Below are 17,500 nucleotides of genomic sequence, written 5' to 3'. Positions count from 1 at the left end.
GTTGGTTCCAAAACACATGGTACTGGGTTCAGTCCTACTTTATGCTAATTTGGCATGTATCATCTGCTATAGCCTCAAACTAACCAAAGCTTTCTGAGTGCATTTCGTGGACAAAAACTGAAAGAAATTTATCGGATATATATGTATGTATATATGTAGTGTATGTGTGTGTCTGTGTTTCTCTCTCATCACTGCTTGACAACTGCTGTTGGTTTATTTACATCCCCATAACTTACTGGCTTGACAAGAAGAGACTGATAGAATAAGTACCAGGCTTATCAAAATAAAAAAATCTCTGGAGTCGATTCATTCGACAAAAAATTCTTCAAGCCAGTGTTTCATATTTTTGTTTGCTCTCTCAATTGTATCTATATATATATATATATATATATATATATATATATATATATATATATATATATATATACTAAGCAATAAAGGGTTTAGCAACGAATTGCCTTACCACATACCGAATTTAGAAATAGCAGTCAAAGAGTTATAGCTATTTCTTCTACTAAAAAGGGAGATCTCAGTAAAAACAGCAATTGGAAGGCAGACACAAACAGGTAAGAGAGAATGAATTGACGGCAATCTATCATACATTTTTAAGTTAACTTAAAAATGTATGATAGATTGCCGTCAATTCATTCTCTCTTACCTGTTTGTGTCTGCCTTCCAATTGCTGTTTTTACTGAGATCTCCCTTTTTAGTAGAAGAAATAGCTATAACTCTTTGACTGCTATTTCTAAATTCGGTATGTGGTAAGGCAATTCGTTGCTAAACCCTTTATTGCTTAGTATTACTTAAATTTTCCTCGAATGAGGCTTTTACATGCCGAAGACTACTTGGTGTAATTGATAATTATTCCAAATTAATTAATTTCACCCTTCATTATTACGGATATATATATATATATATATATATATAAAATACACACGTGTATGTATATGTGCATATTTATATCTATTATATCTATTATATCTATTATATAAAAAGCAATGTCTTTATACGTGCTCGTGTGTTACTTATAGATTCGAAAACTACTGCACCAATCCTAATGAAATTTGGAACACAAAATCCAAGCCTTGGGAGAAAGGTAATGCTATATGTTTCATACAATTTCATGGACCAAAATTACAGAATGAATCCTTATGATATTTGGAACTTAGATTCAATGCATAGGGGCGGATATAATGCAGTATATTTTGTTTGAATTTAAGGTAGCTTAAAGGGGGTAGAGCCCCCATGAAAATTCATAAATTTCCGATGTTGATGAAATTTAAACTGTAGGTAATTGACAAGAAGTATTCCCAAAGTTTCCGCTTCTCATGAGCATTTTAAGACCCCCAATGCGGGCCTTAACCCCCAAATTTTAATGATTTGTTATGATCCAAAACTAGATCAAAAGTACAGAATGGATCTTTATGAAATGTGGAAATTATATTCTATGCATAAGGACAAATGTAAAGCAGTATATCGTTGAAAGTGAGGGGGGCATGAATGAAGCCCCCATGGAAATTCATATATTTTTTGCTGTTGATGAAACGTTAACCATAGACATTAGACACAAATGAATATTTCTAAAATTTCAACTTCTAAAAGGAGCTAGTAAGACCCCTTAATGGGGGCTTAGCCCCCACTATTTAGTCATTTTTCCTAAGCCAAGACGAATACAATTGTACTCTTGGAAGCTGTAGGGCTACCCAAACATACAAGATGAGCGTTATTTGTAATTTAATGGTACAACAGTGTAAGACTTCGCTTTGAGATATACTTAGAATGTGATTTCTGCAATGTGGTGCATAAATTGTCAAGTAAGAAGAGACATCTCTGCATACACTGATTCAGTTGCAAAATGTTGAGTAAAGTTATTTGGTTGCAGACCTCCTTTGAGTCTTTTAATTATCACTGGATCAGAGATAGTTCCCAGATGGTAACATCGATTTCAAGGCCTTCCCAGATAAAAGACTGGTTATTCAAAGAGATTTATAGATTGCAAATTTATTCTGTCCAGTTACCTATCGGCATAGTGATCATTGGCAAACTCCAGAGGTGACACTTTCATTTCCCCTTAGCCCTCACGTCACACAGTTGTTAATGTTTATTTGAGTTGGGTCACGTCCTTCCTATTGCTATAGATTCATAATGCATCTTACGGCTGTAACTGTCACCTGTATGGTGAGGAATCCTACATTGGGGAATGGTAACGACTAGGGTAGCTGACTGCTTATTGTGATCATTTGTCTTTTGGTTTCTTGTAGCTTTGCTCTCTTTTACAAACCCAGTGACCATACATATATTTCCAATTTCTAAGAAATTTGGACAATAGATATAAGACCCAAGTTTTAAAAATTCCCAACAATTCAACTTCTATGGTTGACTTTAAGACCCCCAATAGGGGCCTTGACTCCCACATTTTAGAGGACCATGTGCTCCATTTTTCAGGAGTAAAAACCTTTGAATAGGTTTCATAAGATTTGGATTTTGGAATCTGGGCATAAAGATGGGATAAATATGTCATTATTAGAATTTTTAGTTAGGGCATTTAAAGAGGGAAAGAACCCTCATTATAATTCTTCATCTGCAATTTTGCTGAAATTCGAATCATAGATATTCCAGTTCATTAGAGATAATATTAAAAAAAAAGTCTAATTCATCAATTCCATGGTATCTCTGCTAGTATATATATATATTAAAGAAGATTTAGAAATGTTAAAGTATAAAAAAAGCATTTGTGAAGAAGAAGAAGAAGAAGAAGAAGAAGAAGAAGAAGAAGAAGAAGAAGAAGAAGAAGAAGAAGAAGAAGAAGAAGAAGAAGAAGAAGAAGAAGAAGAAGAAGAAGAAGAAGAAGAAGAAGAAAAATCACACCAACAAAAGGAAGGAAGAAAGAAGGCAAAGAAGGGAAAGGAGAAGAGAAAAAAGTAAATGGAGTCAATATAAAACAGATATATAAATAAAAATATAATAAAAATGAAAAATATGATTAATAGCAATTGAGAACAGTGGGAGCAGATTACAGTCTATGAAGAATAAGCAAATGGAAAATTTAGGAATGGTCAGTATTCTTATGTTCTTGTCAAAAGTTGACCTGTGTGGTGTGGTCAACTATTTCAGTTCTCATAGGAGGGTTGGTGTACATACACACATATACATGCACACATACATATATATGCATATACATTATACGCACAGACATACAGATATGCATACATACAAGTACATATCCATACATGTATACACACATACACACACATGTTTATACGTATACACACATATACACACACTCTTATACATATGTATACATATATATATGCACATACTCATACACACATACATATCCATATCTACACATACATTCACACACACACACACACACACACACACACACACACACAAACACACACACACACATATGTACGTATGTATGTATATTCGCCATGATTGATCGCTAGCCACTAAACCTTTTTTTCTCTCTATTTCTATGTTCCTTTCTGTCGAAGAGCGTAGGCTCGAAACGTAAAAGACTTTCTCACTTCACGAGCGTTAAACTAGTACATCTTTTGTTGTTTACACACCCGTCTTCCTCTTTTGTTTTGCTTCGTTTTTCTTTTGTAAATTCCAACCATATATATATATATGGAAATGGATGCGTGGCGTTCGATCATATAATAATATCAATAATATATAAATATATGCATATATATATATATATATAATATATATATATATAATATATATATATATATATATATATATACATATATCTACATACCTACATATATATGTATATATACATGCATATGTGGGTACAGGACATAAAAAAACGCAGAGAGAATGAGAAACGAGAACATAAAATACAAAAACATATAAAACGAACATTTTTTCAAACAACGAAAGAAACAAGCAAACAGGAAAATGAGACATGCAACATAAAGAACATTCCTTTCATTAGTTGTCCCCCGTTCTATCTACTTCGTTAAAACAGTCCTTCCCGCAAAGCAAATTAAATAAAATTTGGGAATTTATTGCAGGGGGTGAAAGTGGTAACAAAAACAGGACAGTGAGAACAAAACAGTAAAAAACAAACGGTGAGGGTTGTTAAGCCAAGACGATGTGAAGTGGTGAACGATGGAAAAACGAGCTTTGAGAAGAGACAAATAAAAGTATGTTTTGTCTTTAGGAAGGAAGTAGAAGAAAGAAAGACGGATGGTCATTGGTCACGTGTGAGCAACAAGAAAGAGTGAGAGAGAGAGGGGGAACGGTGAAGTGGAGAGGAGAAGAACAAGCAAAGGGTGGCAGAGAAAAACAGAAAGGAAAAAGAAGAAGAGAGGAAGACAGATAGAAAGAATAGAGATAGAATAAGAGTGCGCATCGTAATTATTAAGATAAAACTTACTTGCAAATGGATGCGTGGCGTTCGATCATATAACAATATAAATAATGTATAAATATGTACGTACCTACATATATATGTATATATACATGCATATATGGGTACAGGACATGAAAGAAACGTAGACAGAATGAGAAACGAGAACATAAAAAATAAAAACATAGTCAATCACAGCGACTCCAGTGCGTAACTGGTACTTAATTTGTCGACCCCGAAAGGGCAAAGTCGACCTCGACGGAATTTGAACTCAGAACATGAAGACGGACGAAATACCGCTAAGCATTTTGCCCGGTGTGCTAACGTTTCTGCCAGCTCGCCGCCTTTTATACACACACATTTTACCTATTATACACACCTTTTACCTATTTCGGTTATGATATCATTTTTGAAATTCTTAAATTTTATTTTCATACAACATGACAATATGGTTTATAAACAATCGACCATAGTGCCCCTATATAAAATTTCTATTAATATCTTAGGTTTCTTGGCGTCTTCCCCCTTTAACTGGTAATTAACATCATGATTTAAAGTCTACTCCTACCTGCCTCTTTTTATAGGCAGTTACTTATATCCAACTGACTATTCCTAATGTCTTATTTCCTTCCTGGGGAAAAAGGATATATATGATAATATTTATGACAATACCTAACCACGAACTGTCAACTAACTCTTTTCCTTTATTCAAAATAGTCTTCTAGTCTTATATGTATATATGCATGTATATATACATATATATGTAGTTGATAAAGAGATAAATGAATTATAAATGAATTACAACCCTTACAGCCCTATGACCCCACTATGCTCTATGCGATTCTTAGAAGTTGTAAGTTGTAGTCTATTCTTAGCTACAATAGTGACAACGTGAATTTCTTCCATCTTGCTCTGTCAAAATATTTAAGAAAAATTATATTAATGTGTTCTACTTGTTAAAATTCCATTTATTTTTTTGTGCAGCTGAAGATGTTACTGAATTTAAATTGATGTAATCATTACATTGTTTAATTAAACGGGATCGCTTGAAACGGTCTTATTCCATCACTACTTGGTATCCTGTTGCTTATTTTGATTTATATATGTATGTATGTATTATATCTAAAATATACGTACGTTTGTCTGCGAGTGTATGTATCTGAGCGCGCGCGCTCATGTGTGTGTGTGTGTGTGAGTGTATGTACGTTTAGGTGTAAATACAGTGAAAATGTACTCAATGCATGTAACAGAGTTTATATATTCTCTCAATGCTAATGAGTCACTCATTGATACTCTGAGTGCCTCACGTGCGAGAATTCGTTGAGGCTGGATACAAAATGAAAAAGAATATGAAGGTGTGTGTGCGCGCGCGTGTGTGTGTGTACGAGTATATATATTTGTGTGTACTATATATATGTATATATATCTGTAAATATAATATGTGACAATTATTCGGTAGCCATGATAAAACTAGGAGTTTCGGATGTCGGGGCGGAAATCCACGCCGGTATCTCTTCAGTTATGGAGCCATCGAAAAAAACTGAATAACTGAAGAGATGCCGGCGTGAGTTTCCGCCTCGACATCCGAAACTCGGAGTTTTATCATGGCTACCGAATAATTGTCACATATTACATTTACAGATAAATTCCTCTACATAATATCAAGGTCTCTTTTATTCTTTTGTTGTCTTGCCATTTCTATCAATACACACACACACACACGTATATATATATATTATATATTTATATACTTATATATATATATATATATTATATATATATATATATATATATATATATATTATATATATATATTATATATATATATATTATATATATATATATATATATATATCTTTGTTATGCCCGGGTCACGGAAGACCATTAGTTCCGCACCTATAAAGTGCGGCGCTTAACCGCATAGGTGACTTGTCAGGCACGCGAGTCTCCCATACGACTAAGTGCTTTATAGGTGCAAGACTAATGGTCACTCTCTGACCAGCCATAACAATCAACTTCATATATATATATATATATATATATATATATATATATATATATATACACGCACAGCTTTTGTCAAGTTGCGGGGAGTGGACATACATAATTGACAAATAACTTACATTTCTGAGTAAGTAGTAATAATGTACAGAAAATAATTTCTTTTGCAGAGAGTGAATTTTTTAAGTGCATAAACTATAGGAAATTCGAATTGATTATGACTATAAAGAGGTGTTAATAGAAATTCAATAGAAAGGTTCTATAATGAACAGAAAGGTGTTATAGTGAGTAGATAGGTGTTTTAACCAATAGAGGGTGTTATATGTATCAGAAAAGTGTTATAATCTATAGATAGGTGTTGTAGACAATAAAGTCTATAGTCGATAGAGAAGTGTTAAAAACTCATAAAGAGGTGTTGTTGTTAATAGAGTTTGCAGTTAATGATATAGTAGTTATTGGAGAGGTGTTTGTGTTATACTGCAAAATATCGAACTCAGCACTTTATGTGTCCGAAATGTAGACAATTGTAAAACTGTGTACTCACCTAAATCATCGATGTGTTCAGACATTGTGAGGGAAACAATCACCAAAAGAACGCTAACAGTCAGCATTGTCATGGAGACGATCATGACAACACGGGCGATCAACTTCTGTTTCTTAGTGGGTTCTCTCTTGGCAAAGCGTTTAACTACCTCCTTGCACCTCGTCGTTGTCCCGCTTTCCATTTTGTAATATATCGATTCTCCCGGTTCCAGTTGACACGAGAGGATTTCGATGGAGTCATCGTGGTCCGTTCCCAAATCTGAGTAGATCTGCAGCTCATACGGTTCATAGCTGCGCTGAGTGGAACTTCTTTCGTCGCCAGTGGAGCCACTGTCGGCTAATTCTTCTGCAGAGGTAGCCAGCTTGAGAGAATTACAAAGAAGCCGAAGAAACCGTCCGAAACGCTGAGTTATACTCTTCACACCTGCTTTTCCCTTCCGTCACGGTAACAGAGAAAAACGCTCGCTTTAAAGGACCTGAGGTTCCTTTGCTTTATCCTGCATCCATGTTTCTAGATTGCCTTTAGAAAACCATAATTCAATAGTATGGGATAAAGTTAAGCAACACAGTTGCTAACGAGTCGTCCACTTTCGTTTGGTTCTATTTCTTTATCTCACATAGTACACTTTACGTTTATTTGTATGGTAAGATACCTATTAGAGTCATTATTTTATTCATCCCATTGAAAAACTGTAAACGTTTATTTATTCTTTTAATGTGAATTCGTTGTAATGAATATCTCGAATTATTCGTTCAATTCCGTCACAGCATTTCCTTTCGAAGTCTTTTCGTTTGAAAGAAAGTTATGACATCATTAAGAAGAATTGGCAGTGAAATATTCAGGAATTCTTGAAGAACAATTATTATTGTTGTTGTTGTTGTTATTATTATTATTATTATTATTATTATTATTATTATTATATTATTATTATTATTATTATTATTATTATTATTACTTTTATTACTCGTACATTCAATTGAGCGTTACCATTCAGATAAGTAAATTCTTCTGACAAGTAATATTTAAGTTATATTCATCATGTACATTGAGAAACGCCTAAAAGATATTATCATTTTAGAGAGCGATCCAATTATGAATATATTTGTGTGTGTGTGTGTAAATTCACAGTTTTTTGGTATTCTCTTTTTCAACACCACGATATTATAGTTATGCTGTAACCAACTTCATTAACTTGAAATAACAAAGTGATAAAAAAAATTGCTAAGTACAGATTTTAGTTGATTTGCACTCATAATATCAATTACATTTCCAAGAGTAAAAGGAATCATGATGTTCCTTCAAGATACGCAATGTCACGCCTGGATAACATTTTGTCTCTTTAAGCTTTTCTGTTTTAGATTTTCAATTAAAGTGTGAACATAGAAGCACTTGAAATTATTCTATCTCACTGTAATTACACATTTTATTTCGTCTCTCCTTCAAATGAGAAAAGATTGCGTCTAGGTAGGAAGAAGCCCTTTTGTTCATTATGACAGTCTGTGGTGATGGTTGCTATGAAACTGCTTTGTTTCCAACAATGCTTGACTCTCATTTCATGTCTCACAGATCCGGTTCAGTTGGAGCCTTCACACCATTTAGCCCTGCAAAGAGAAATAATACCAATATAGGCAAGCATTGTTTCAACTAAAATAGTTTTAATACTACAGAAGCTATATTAAAAATGAGACAAAGAGATGTGTCGATTATAAAGTTCCCTTGAGACACGCAATTTCATAGCATGTATATGGTGTCATATATCTATATACGTGTCTGTGTGTGTGTGTGTGCATGTATGTATTCATGTATTACATATTTCCGTGTGCGTGAATATATACATATGTTTATATATTTACATATGTATATATGTATGTATACATATATATGATATATATATATATATATATATATTATATATATATATATATATATATATATATATAATATATATATATATATATATATATATATATATATATTGTTATATTTCGGAATGGTCATATTGCCAGTTTATGACATTCCGAAATATAACAATATCTGTTTCAACACACGACTTCACATAAAAAATCTTGCACAACAAATATTTAAACGTATATATATATATATATAATATATATATATATATATATATACACACACACCAGATATACCTATATGTATGCATGTATATGTATGTGAATTTGTGTGTCTGTATGGGATACATGTACCCGTGCCTGTGTGTTTGTGTGTATGTGTGTGTGAGTGTGTTTGTGTGTATGTGTGTGTGTGTGCGGACGTGTGTATGTGTGTGTATGCGCGTGCGTATTCTAGTTCTATCTTTTGAACTTCTCGCCAATGGAAAACTAGCACGTTTCTAACCCAAAAGGAGACTCTTTCATTCAAATTTAAACAATACCATAGGGTTATGTATGCATGTACGCGTGTGAACACTTATGTATATATGCATGTACGTATGTACATTCTTATATACATGTATAAATATCATAAATATATGTATATGAACATGTGTCACATATATTCATCTGTGAAAGCATAAATGCCTTTGCATATACGGATTTCAATGCCTTAATTTATGTATGTGCACTAATGTAAGTCTGCTTGTCTTATGTATGTGAACTTATGTATGTCTGTATTCTACACATGTGCATATGGAATTATTACATGGTAAACTTCTGGAATGCTCTACATATTTTCAGTGTAACTTTAATGGCCTGTAGAAGTTTTTACTGGTTTTGTGAAGACCATTATCTCAAGTTTGGTGCTGAGACAGTTTGTTACGTAACTACATGCGTAAATTATCTTAGCTATAAATCAAAAGCTATGGCCCAAATGGAATAACTGAGCTTTTCGCATTACTGCGAGATAATTTCTTTTTACCTAATCTTGATTGCTTGGTAAGAAGCTTGCTTCCCAGGCATATGGTTCCAGATTCAGTCCTACTGCGCGCAGATTGGACAAGTTTCTTGTACTATAGCCATGGATGTTTGTGAATGGATTTGGTAGACGGATACTGAAAGAATTATATATATATATATATTTATAATTATGAGTATAGGGAGAATACGAGACCTCATTCGTATGTTTTGAATTCGTTGGTACTGGTCATTGGATATAGTTTGTCTGATGTTACTTGAATCAGATAGGTATGTTCAATATTTTCATTGCTCTCAAATTTAAAATCTTGAAATCTTGTGCTGATGAAGAGAATGATAGAATGAAGGTATGATTTTTGCATTTTCATATCTATCTAACTCAGAAACGCGTCCACAGGTAATCAAATGCCGAGTGAATTTTCGTTGGTTTTTCCTCTATACCTACGTGAATTGTTTTGAGTATATGTTGTCTGGGAGTTTCTTCTTATAGTAGAAGAAATAGCTAAGATCTTTGGTTGCTATTTCTAAAGTTCGGTATGTGGCGAAGCAAATTTTGCTGAACCCTAATTATAGTTATACTCATAATTATTAAAAAATATAAAAATATATTGTTTAAATTTAACGAAAATGGTCCTTTTAACATGCCGAATACTACTTGGGGGAATTATTAATTACTAATTAATTAATTAATTAATTTTACCCTTTATTATTATTGATAATATATCACATATATATATATATTTGTGTGTGTCTTTGTGTTTATGGTTGTCCTTCGCCACTGTTTAACAACCGGTGTAGGTGTGTTTACATCCCCACTACATTAGCGGTTCGGCAAATAAAAAATAAGTACTGGAGTCGATTCATTCGACCTCAAATTTTTCAAAATGGTGCCCCAACATGACCGCAGTCTAATGACTGAAACAAATAAAAGATAAAAGATTATAATAAAATCTGCTGCGCAATATTTTTCCTTTATTAGGCTTACTTCTTTTCTCGTCGCAAATTATGACATGTGGTCTGTTATACATGTATCTTACTGAGGTCTTAACAGGAACATTCCACCAGTATTCTCCCATATTATGATTCATTATGACCTTTACATTACAATTAGTTCTACGATTTGTATTCTGAGGATTATCCTTCTCACAGATTACTTCGTATGTTTTGGCCACCTGCATACTTATCACTTCTGTTCATCAAGTATTTCCTGGTTAAGCGTACAACTTTTCTTCTTCTAAGCTGTTTGGAAACGGTGTGAAACTTCACTGACTATGTATCTCTGGAATGCTATTTGAGCAACAACTTTCCAGTTCTCTTTATGTTTTCTGCCTCATGTATACATGTTTCATTCACGGATGCACTTCGATACGTGCAGGTTAGTGGATGCTGTCGAACGGATAAAATGCAACATTCAAAGGCTGCCGCATTGTTTTTCTTTTAAACAGAAGCCGTCTATATTGCAGTTGATGTTGATTACTGGTGTAGGTTGAAAGTTTTCAGATTTTAAGATCAATAGCTCGGATTCCTTCTGCGGTCCAATCAGGCGGTCTAAATGCACCTTTGAATTCTGCTAGAGCAAACACATTGGCGGTTACGAATTCTTTTATCAGAATCTTCTAATGAGCCGTAATGATATTATTATTTACACGGCAATCTTGGCGAGATAGATACAAACAAGCAGAGTACATTGCATACATTGGATTCTGACATGCAACTGAATAGTAGTTTTTTCTCCAAGTGATGGGCATTGTTACCAATTGGGTCAACATACCAGCCTGGTACGTTTATATGTCCAGTAAGAGCTTACTAGGAAAGGTCTATAGATAGCCTCTGATAATAGGTTCGTCTTTTCCTTACTATTTCCTTGCTTTTGTTTTCTTTTTTTTTTTTGCTTTCTTGCGGGAGGTTGTTTTATTTTTTACTGCACCGACAATCAAATTTCTTTTTGATACTTGGCTATTCTGAAGACTTTAAATGAAGATCTTAAGTGTATCATTTTAATGCTGTTATGTTTTCCGTGTAATCTAAGGACAATACTTCTTTCAAATTTCATTTAGCCACGCTACATCCTGATTAAAATAATTTTCCTTACTCAGATTTTTTTCAAAATGACTCTATATCACCCTAATAAGGAGATTCTGTGAAATTTATTGATTTTCTCATTGTATCTCTATAAATTGTTGATTGGTTTCGATGAAATGACTTGTTAATTATTTTTCTTTTAACTACTCTCTTTAGATACCAGAGGGTTTTTTCCCTGATAGCTCTTAATCCCTGTTTGAGAGTGATTAATTTGTATTCAAGTGTTCTTTTTTCTGCACCAAAGAGGAATCTAGTTATTTGTTTGTTCTATGTAATAAGCAACACTACATGGCTATTTTTCCGTAGGGCAACGATCCTTTTTTTTTTCTATTTTCTAATCAATGATAGCACTTATTTTGATCTTTTTGCCTTTCTTAACTACGTTAATATCTCCAACATAGTGCATTACAGTAGTTAATTCACCAAGACGAAGATACATACGTAAGCATGTACGCACACACACAACACACACACACACACACATGTATGTAGTTACGCTTATATACAGGTACTTATATGTATTCATGTATGCATTTCTGCATGTTTATAAGTATTAGTATGTGTATATATATATATATATACTAGCTGAAGGTGACCCGCTCTACGCGCGGTTAAGAGTGTGGGTGTTACTTTCTGTTGCCTCCTTTCAGCACGTAAAAAGCACCATCCGAACGTGGCCGATTGCAGCACCGCCTTGACTTGCTTCTGTGCCGCTGGCACGTAAAAAGCACCAACCGATCGTTGCCACTGCGAGCCCCACTGGCACCAGTGCCGGCGGCACGAAAAAAGCACTCACTACACTCACAGAGTGGTTGGCGTTAGGAAGGTCATCCACCTGTAGAAACACTGCCAGATCAGACTGGAGCCTGGTGCAGCCTCCTGGCTTCTGAGACCCCAGTCACACTGCCCAACCCGTGCTAGCACGGAAAACGGACGTTAAACGATGATGATGATGATGATTCTCCGTATTTGTTTCTCTCTCCTTTCTCTCTCACTTTCCCACTCTCTTGCTTTTCTTTTCTCTCGGACTCTCCCTCGCTTTCTCTTACTCTATCTTTATCTATCTCTCTCCCATTTATAAACAACAGAAGATCTTGAGTAAGTTGAGAAATAAAATATTTAGAAAGATCAATCAGAAATATGAGGCAGTGGCAATGGAAAGGTCTGCTTCAAGGCAGACAGCAAAACGCTAACATTTAAAAGGGACAGACGAACTTGCGAGCTGAATAAAAATAATAAAATATTGGAAACCAAAGTTTGAAGGGGTAGAATCTGAGGATAGTAGAGTCACCATGGCTGGCATTTGTTAACGACGGACAGCAACGTTGTGACAGTTTAACGGCTGGCGTAAAATTTTGAACTTGATGTAAAAGGGAATTCGTAAACACCAAGTTTTGAAGTGATTCTTTCTCACGACAGTAGACTCACCATGGCAAGCATTCAAAACTTCTTTATCATGGACGGCAACACATTGACGATTAAAAGGCTGGCGCAAATTTTTTAGTTTGATGTAACAGAGAATTCCTAAACACCCGCTCCTTGAAATTTTAATCCCCTTCCAGCCCCATTTAGACCCCTTTTCACATTTTGGTTAATATAACCCGATTTCATTTGGGTCTACTGGGGCCACATTTTATAAGATGAGGAATTTTGTCGTAGAGGTGACGCCTTTCATTTGAGGAACAAAATAGTTGTCATGCAAACTTTTCAGCACCTTTAACATAGGTGTGCATATTTTCAGCTGAATCGACCGACTACGTAATGCACACATTATATATATATATATGTATATATATATATGTGTGTGTGTGTGCGCACATTATATATACAAATGTATACAAATGAGATATATATCTGTATAAATTAAATTAGAGATAAAACCACTAATAGGCAAATCAAACAGTGAAAAACCAAAAACAAAAACATAAAAAAAGAAAATATAACATAGAAAATATATCTATATATATAAAACTGTAGTTGTGTGAGTGTCTGTCCCCTTCGATTTAGATTCCTAACTACTCCCACATTTTGCGGTGCAGTTTAGCCAAATTCGGGTATCTTATAGTCGTGATTCATATCGAGCCCGTCTGGGTATTAGCGCGCGTCTACGATGAGTGTACGATTTAAAAAATAATTTAACATCATTTTTTATTCCATTTTAATGCATATTTTTTCGTGTGTCGATGGCGGCGGAGTTGGCGTCCATGGTCACACCTGCACCTGTTTGCTTCTCCCTCTTCTTCCCTCCCTCGTGAAGCTGTGGGGAAGGGAGTGTAAGGAAATCAACGTCGTAATGCGTTGTGAAGGAGACCAGCTAAAAAAGCTGAAACAGATCCACAAAAACGGCAAAAACCGCCACACAGGGCAGGTTTCCTGTGCAAACAATTTGCACAACCGAATGTTTTAGTTGTTGCACAAATCTTTATATATAAAAGTAAAGTTGTGTGTCTGTCTCCTACGATTTAGATTCCTAACTACTCCCACATTTTGCGGTGCAGTGTAACCAAAACCGGGTATCTTATAGTCGTGATTCATATCGAGCCCTTCTGGGTATTAGCGCGCGTCTACGATGAGTCTACGATTAAAAAAAAAAATTACCATCATTTTTTATTCCATTTTAATGCATTTTTCGCTATTATATAAGGGAAGTAACTCTCTAAAAATGTCTACGATGAGTCAACGATTAAAAAAAAATTACCATTATTTATTCCATTTTAATGCATTTTTCGCTATTATATAAGGGAAGTAACTCTCTAAAAATGTCTACGATGAGTCAACGATTAAAAAAAAATTACCATCATTTTTTATTCCATTTTAATGCATTTTTCGCTATTATATAAGGGAAGTAACTCTCTAAAAATGTCTACGATGAGTCAACGATTAAAAAAAAAATTACTATCATTTTTTATTCCATTTTTAATGCATTTTTTGCTATAACTCACTAAAAATGCTTATATAGTTATTTCCCTTACAAACCCGAGCAACGCCGGGCGATACTGCTAGTAAAATATAAAATTGAAAACTTTAAATTATTTAAATTGAAAATAAAAATTATTAAATTATATTTATAATTTGTTTAAAAATATATATAACTATGAAAAAGTATGAAAAAGTTTAATATACATAAATACAGATATATACACTTTGTATATATACATTATATATACATATTTATATATAGAACACACACACACACATACATTATATATACATATTTATATATATAGAACACACACACACACACACATACATTATATATACATATTTATATATAGAACACACACACACACACACATATAAATGAACGCAAGAATATCTGATTCATAATATTTGTTCTCATGCTCGTGTGTTGTTTGTTGGTGACAGACATATACTTAAAAGAACGTCGCCGAAGTGATAGGAAGGTAGGAAACAGAGTCAGTGAAAAAGAAAGGAAATAGCGATAGTGACAGATACTTTAAATAACCGTAGTGGACTTCTGAAAGTTATGAAGAGGAGTAAGAGAGGGAAAGGAGGAAATGGGGTGAGTGAGGAAGATGGCCCCTAGCAACCACACCTTTTAAGATATGGATTTCTAAGGTAGCCCACGAGCATCGTCACCTCATTCTACATGTCCCTGTAAATTTTGGAGCGAATCGGACGGGATGTAGTGGCATTGAAAGCGATCCAAGCGGTAAAAACGCATTTCAGTTTTATATATAGAATATATATATATAATATATATATATATATACACAGAGAGAGACATAGAGAGATAGATATGTATGTATATATACATGCACACATATACACACACATATATAAACATATGTATACGCATGTATATGCGCATATATATATATATATATATATATATATATATATATATATATATTTGAGTGTACATGTATATACATATGTGTGTACATATATGTGTGTGTATGTGTATGCATGTATGTATGTATATATATGTTTGTGTGCGTATGTATGTATGTATGTGTGTGTATATATGCGTGTATGCATGTATAATGGAAGACTGTCCTGGCAACAAACTGTTGATCGAATCTATGAATAACAAACTATTTTGAAATGATTGTGATGAACCATTCTGACAGTATATTATCTCATATGTGCATATATACGCGCGCACATGTTTGTGTGTGAGAGTGTGTTTGTGAGCGTCTCTGAGTGTGGGAGTGTGTTTGTGAGCGTCTGTGTGTGTGAGAGAGAGAGTGTGTGCGTGTGAAGGAATATAGGTTTTTGCATACACGCAGAAATGTTAATCGTAGTTGAAAGCCAAATAGTATGTATTTTACATTCTTGCAGTCATACTTTATCACTTTAATTAATCAACAACTAATTTCATGGGATGTAATCCTGTATTGAAAGGGTTTATTTTTTTATTATTTCATTTACCAAAGGCTATGCTATAATATGGCTTACGTTTGTTTATTGACTAGTGTATTTTTATAGATATGAATTACTTTAAGAAATGGTTCTATGCAACGTTAGTTACATAACTACAAGACATAATAGCTCCACGCTGTCTATTAACCATCTATGTAGTCATTACTATGTCCTTAAACTCTCATCGTTTCTATTATCGATGGCTAACTCATTTATTCTTATTTTGTCCTTCTTTCGTTTTATTTCATTTCATTATATTCTGTTGTATATCCTGCTATTTATTCTTTTCATTTCGTCATTGTGTCAGTCTTTTCTATTATTTCTTTTGAAAGCCGTTGTATATTTTTGAGCAAAGAGATTCTTTAATAATTTTTTGAGTCTTCTGAATACGTTTTTTGATCAGTCTACTAAATATAGCGGAGATCTGAACGTAGGTAATGTGATAATGGAAGTTGTGATTTTTGATGTTTCGGTTTCAAATATCAAAAATATAAATATCAGTAGGCGTGAGTGTGTTGTAAGAAGCTTGCTTTCCAAACGCAGTCCTACTGCGTGACACCTTGGGCAAATGTCTCCTACTATAGCCTCGGGTCGACCAAAGCCTTGTGAGTGGAATTGGTACACAGAAACTGAAAGAAGCCCGTCGTGTAGTAAATAGCTTGCTTCCCTAAGGGACCAACTTCCGCTTCAGTCATTTCGGAGTTTGCCGTGCTGCTAGCGAGACGAGTGTTATCTTTGTGCTGTATTCGTGTTGTCTTGTATTGGATTTCAACTGTGCCGTCTTTGTTAGATTATCGCTTGTATTTCTGGTGGATTTACGTGTTGAACTGTTTTACGCTTCCCCGTCGTGATGGTAAGGTATTTATTTTTGTACAAGAAACTTTTTCAAGCCGTCGTAGGCTTTTGTTTTGCTACATCCCCCAAGAGGGGTGGGCAGAATTTGAACTACTAACTTTACCTTTTGTAGGTTTCCGTTTAGGAAATTATTATATTTCTATTATCTGAACAAGTTTTGGGCCGTTGTAGGCTTATTTCTACACCCCTCCCCAGTGAGGGAAGGGTTTGAACCACTGTCTTTCACAAAGGAAAACATTCTTTTTGAACATTGTCCTCGATAGAGGAATTCAATTTTTTAGTACTAATTAATTTCGGCCGAAGTATGTCGATCGAAATTATTAAAGAATGAGGTACGTTGGAGGAGGGAACAATTTGCGCCGAAGGGGAGAAGTTTTCTGTTGTCGCCGTAGT

General features: G+C 34.2%; 1 protein-coding gene across 2 annotated transcripts in view; it reads right to left on the bottom strand.

The window, feature by feature from the left end:
• Positions 1-17,500, bottom strand: part of LOC115209818 — a 383,965-nt gene that overhangs the window by 202,975 nt on the left and 163,490 nt on the right. For both annotated transcript variants that reach the window (XR_004998422.1, XM_029778373.2), the window contains exon 2: positions 6,915-8,515. Coding sequence is in view for 1 of the 2 variants with exons in the window: in XM_029778373.2 (XP_029634233.1) it covers positions 6,915-7,095 (181 nt within the window). In the remaining variant the exon portion in view is untranslated. The remainder of the gene's footprint in view (positions 1-6,914; positions 8,516-17,500) is intronic.

Source organism: Octopus sinensis, linkage group LG3 (genome assembly GCF_006345805.1).
Source record: "Octopus sinensis linkage group LG3, ASM634580v1, whole genome shotgun sequence".
Lineage (NCBI taxonomy): Eukaryota > Metazoa > Mollusca > Cephalopoda > Octopoda > Octopodidae > Octopus > Octopus sinensis.
Note: the sequence above shows the minus strand (reverse complement) of the source record. Positions and strands in the feature narration are given on the sequence as shown.